The sequence below is a fragment of the Quercus suber genome, unplaced genomic scaffold (genome assembly GCF_002906115.3).
Source record: "Quercus suber isolate HL8 unplaced genomic scaffold, Cork oak 2.0 scaffold_187, whole genome shotgun sequence".
In the NCBI taxonomy this organism is placed as follows: Eukaryota; Viridiplantae; Streptophyta; class Magnoliopsida; order Fagales; family Fagaceae; genus Quercus; species Quercus suber.
The window spans coordinates 538,799-543,920 of NW_027069645.1; the positions used below are offsets into that span (position 1 = coordinate 538,799).

Consider the following 5,122-nt stretch of genomic DNA (forward strand, 5'->3'; position numbering starts at 1 on the left):
TGAAGGTTTTCTTTACAGCAACAATTATGTGGTAGCTTTTATGGTTTTAGCTTCTTCATCAACTAATGTTCAAATTTACTTGAAACTCTCTAATATGGTGAAATTGAGAGAAATTGATTGTGCAAACCCTAGCCACACAAACATAATTTTCTCTCTCTAAAAAGTTTCTTTAGGAATAGCTTATGACATACCGCAACAAATATTGGATCTTGAATTGGGCTTGAAACAGACAAATTTTGAGTTTTTTTGTGTTGCTGATTTTTTGCTAAATCACAAAACTTGATTGACTGACCTACTATCAAGATTGCTATTGACTTTGCTATTGAGGAAACAATAACCAGACTTTTCTAGGCTAAATTAATCCATGAGCCTAGTGTTGAGACATGCTGAAATGCACTATTCTTGAGATGTTCTTGAGCAAATTTCATGTCTTCAACTTGATGTTCAATTGCCACTTTAAAACACATCAATACTGAACAAAGACACATAATTTAACATAGTTTGACAACATTAAAACATATGGACCTAACAAAAAAATTAAAAGAAATAATATAATGATATGGCTGATGAGGTAACGCAACAAGAGTTTTGCAGAAATTAAATGCAACACTTTCATTATTATATGCCGTATAGATTCAGGAAATAAGCAATTGGGAAACACATATTAGACAATAAAACTAGGGTGAAGATATTTGGAGAAGGTTTTTTTCGGGGGAGAGAAAAATAGTATTTGGAGAAGTATCCTTATCTCCACAAGACCCTCCTAATGGTTTAATGCAAAATAAAGTAACTGAATGCCACTAGTACTAGACAGGAGAAGGCCCAGATAGTGACATAGGGTTGTCTTCACAGCTCGTGGACAAGCTTCATTTCTTCCTTATCTTCATAATAGCAGTCAGGATGCTAAGAGAGATGTGTCAGTTTTATGGTCACAAAGTTAACTATGTGTCTTGTTATCGTATTTGGATTCCTCTGGCTAGCTCCAAATGTTATTGTAGTACAAAAATACAACTTGATGTAAAGAGTGGCCAAGTGGGGTTTTGGGCGGGGATCAAAGTTACATCAGTTCAAGATTTTGGCCACGGAACATGAAAAAAAAATCTGAAAAATTATGAAATGGCTAATTTAAAAAAAAAAAAGAAAAAAAAAAAAACTTGAAATATGTACTGTGTTGAACTGATCGAACCTTTGAAGCATTCAAATTGTGAAAACATTAGAAAAATTGTAGTCAAAATCTTTAATCATGACTCTTAGCTAGTACCAGTCATCAGTCATTCTTTTACATTATAAGTTTGATTTCTAAATCCTAGTCTTTTCCATAAATGTGGACTGCATAACATCTTGAATTAGCATTACAAGATTCTGGACTTGGGACCCATTTTCTCATTATATCAACTTTTGACTCAGAGAGTGATTTCTTTTATTATGGAGTACTATGTATCCTATATATTAAATTCCCTAATAATATCTTTATCATATTACGCTATTTCTATCACTGGAAAATGTGAATGGATTGGCTAAGGGTTTACAAGACTTAGCCATAGGGTGTAGGTTTGTGCTGCCCATGTATGCCTTTCTTTTCTCAAGTTTGGCTGCACAATCTTTGTTTTTGTAATTTGTTTTAAGGGAAAAATAGGACACAAGAAACTGTGCCTTGACTCAGATTCATTACACTGGCTATGTTTCAAGCTACTAAGAAGCCATTAGAGGGTTTCAATTCTCATCTGTTGCTGTGTTCATTAACGATTGTCTCACATACATTTGGGTGAACATTATGATCCCTTTATGACCATTTGAATTTTGATGCTAAATAAATTTCCTAAAATCTTAAAAAGAGAGAACACATTGAATGTAAAATGTTAATTTAAGCTATGAACTAAGTGTCCGTTTTTTATTTTACCAGTCAAAAGTGTCCGTTTTTATTTTTATTTTTATTTACAAGTTTGTATACTACTTTATAAAGTATCATTTTTTCTAATTATAGTTGTATTTGTACTGTTTACTCTTTGGAAAAATAGGAAAATAAAGTATATATACCAAATGAAAACTTAGGAACCATCGAAGAAATGAAGAACTTTGAAATCACAAAAACATTCCAACCACAAGTAGTAAGATTCCAACACACTTCATTCCCTTCCCCTACATTCTCCGAAGCACTACAATTTTATATTTAATTTTTTTTGTTAAAAGTGAAGAACGTAAAGAACCTTTATTCTTGAGTCACTTTGGTTCTTTCCCCACAGATGTCGCTGTTAAGACAGCTTGCACTAGCAAGGAAGTGAAAGCTTGTGTGACTTTCTCAAATAACTTAAGCCGCAGTTTAAAATGGACTTACCAAAAAAGACACAAAAGTGATTAGGTACTGATTATTAAAAATTTTAGTGTTCTCTCAAGGTGGTGCGTGGTGGTGTGGAAAATGCCACCTTTATTACTATGCCTTGGTATAATCCCAAACTAATAATTTGGACCTGAAATAATTGATGGGATGTATGCAATCACTGTAAACCACGTTTGTCTACAATGTTCCATATCTATATCTAGACTATATTTACAATATATGAGATGCTAATTGATATCGCATTTTCCATAACTAGAATAAAAAGAAAAATAACATGAGCCCCTCATATTTTACTAACTGTAACACTGACACAGATGTTGCAGTCACATATAGAGAAAGAACAGATATATTTAGCAAGGATTTTTCACTACTTTCATACTGATATCAAAATAGATCTATTTATTCAGATAAGAGAAAAAGAAAAAAGAAAAAAAGGGATAGATTTCCCATTAAGATGTTCCAACTACACTAGTAATACCGTGAATAACATGTTACTAAGTGCTCTCCTGCTTAAGGGTGACTTTTCTATGGGTTTATGTCCATGAACGTTCATGTAACAGTAATAGGCCCAAAAAGAAGGGGAGCTGGGGATGATTTATTTTGTTCCAAAGGCCTTGGTGCTGCAAGTGTGAGCTCTAGATTAGGTGATGCATTTGAGGAACTGGGTTTTGCTGCATGTGAAGTTTTGAGCTGGGAATCAACCAATCCATATAACCAAACAGGCACATTAGCCTTACTGCTTGAAGGTAATTGAGGATCTTCGGTTTCTTGGTTATCTGATTTAGCATCTTGTTGTGAGGAACTATGGCCTAGCAGTGGCAGAGTAGTATCATGTTGAGAGCTACTTGTTTTGCAATATTCAGCAGGAACTGCATCACTTGGCTTGGAATTAGTACTACTTGCAGGATGACCTAACATGTTGCTGCTGCTTCCAACCTGTCATCCCAAAAGGAAAGAAAGAAAAATTTTGATTCACGAGTTTATAAATGACACTAGAGGGTGTGAATCAATAAGCATATGATGCAAGTAGAATCTCTATATAAGCTAGAAAGATCAAGGAAATAATACCATGTCAAAAAGACTTGAACGTCTCTTCTTCTTGTTAAGGCTTGCTTGTCGAAGAAAATACTTTTGAGCATGACTCGCAACTTGGGTTGGGGTTCTTGTTGTCACATAGTTTCTAGAGATGCCCCTCCAATCACCCTTCCCTAGCTTCTCAAGCCCAATTAGAAATGTTCTGTGCTCCTCTTCTGTCCATGGAACTCCTAAACATACAACCACAAGGACACCTATATTCATCAACAAAATGAAAAACAGAATCTTTTTGCTCCTAGCTAGTTTGTTTCATATAAAACTTTCCAAGCCAAAAAAAAAAGAAAAAGAAAAAGAAAAAAAAAGTAACAAATTGGTGAAAAATAGGTTGCTTTAAGATTCTTGTAAGAAGCTGAAACAATTTCATTGAAAAATGGGACGGGACTACACACCCGAGAAATAATCAAGTACTTAAAAGGCTTTGGACACCCACCTTCGTAAGAAAAAAAATCACTGTAATTAAAGAACAAATTTTGTCCTTGAAAAGAATGAAAAAAAAAAAAATGTCACCTTGTATTGTAGTTATTAGTCTGTAATTTACTCTTGCAAGAATACTTTTGGTTCTGCTGAAAAAATTTGAAACAATACCATAACAGATATGAATTTTCATTCCAAACTCACCCTTCTTCCTCTCTTGGGGTCGACATATTAGACCATCAGAGAGATAACCAATGGTTGTTTTATCAGAATTTTCATCGATGGAAATTCTCGAGGAGGACAATGAAGACGATGGTGATGTTGGTGATGAGGATGAGGGTTGATACAAGCAATCCACGCTAAAACTTTTCTTCAAGGCAAAAGATGAAGATAAGTCGAGTTGCACTCCAAAGAGCCTAAGACCACCAGCAAAAGTCTCTCTATAAGTGCAGGTCCTTGAATTATGGCCAATGTTTCCACAATGTGAGCACTTTCTGCCCATGTTCACCCGGACAGGTTTAACTTCTCAGATTAACGACTTAACACCCCCACAATATCAAACTCAGAGAGAGAGAAAGAGAGAGAGAGAGACCACAAATAACTAATATGTTTGGTAGTATATAACGTGATAGGTGAGGTGGGGGCTATGAAAATGGATGCACACCAAGAGAAGATGATTGGATGGATGGACATATTTTATTGTTGGATATTTTTACAACTTGGTTTCTAAACAAAAGCTAGAGATTATGAGTACACTTTCTCCCTCTTTATTTTTCTCTTAAGAAAACTTTATCTTATACGGGGTAGTTTTGTACTCTTAGAGTTATACATGATATATTTTTCCTTTGCCCTTTTGTAACATACTATATTCTGTAGATAGGGACTCCTGGAATTTATTTTCGTCCATCCATTGCGTCTATTTGACATAGAAATAGATAGGTACGTACTTATCTGTATTTTCAGTTGTACATTTTTATTTATTTTCATATAACCTTTCATGGTATAACAAAGGAATAGTAGAGAAGGATATTTATATATTGTAGTCCTCCAATAGTTTTGGGGTAGGTACGTATAGTATAAATCATTATGACTTCAGAAGGGGGAAGAAATATCTCAGAACATGAGAAACTTGGAAAATTAATGCTGATCAACCTACACTAACTTTCATAGGAAACTCACTAGAGCTATATATCCACTTTATATAAGAAAGAGAAAACTATGACAAAATTAGCTTTGAATTCAAATTTCTTTGTTAGTTCTACGAAAGACCTTGGG

General features: G+C 34.3%; 1 protein-coding gene across 1 annotated transcript; it reads right to left on the bottom strand.

Annotated features, from left to right (window-relative positions):
• Positions 1–2,596: 2,596 nt before the first annotated feature.
• LOC112018310 (transcription factor MYBS3) lies at positions 2,597–4,474 on the bottom strand. The gene is made up of 3 exons (XM_024050825.2): positions 4,052–4,474; positions 3,407–3,603; positions 2,597–3,274 (listed from the first exon to the last, which is right to left on the bottom strand). The coding sequence occupies exons 1-3, from the start codon at positions 4,347–4,349 to the stop codon at positions 2,888–2,890; spliced, it is 882 nt and encodes a 293-aa protein (XP_023906593.1). The 5' UTR covers positions 4,350–4,474; the 3' UTR covers positions 2,597–2,887.
• Between the last annotated feature and the right edge of the window lie 648 nt (positions 4,475–5,122).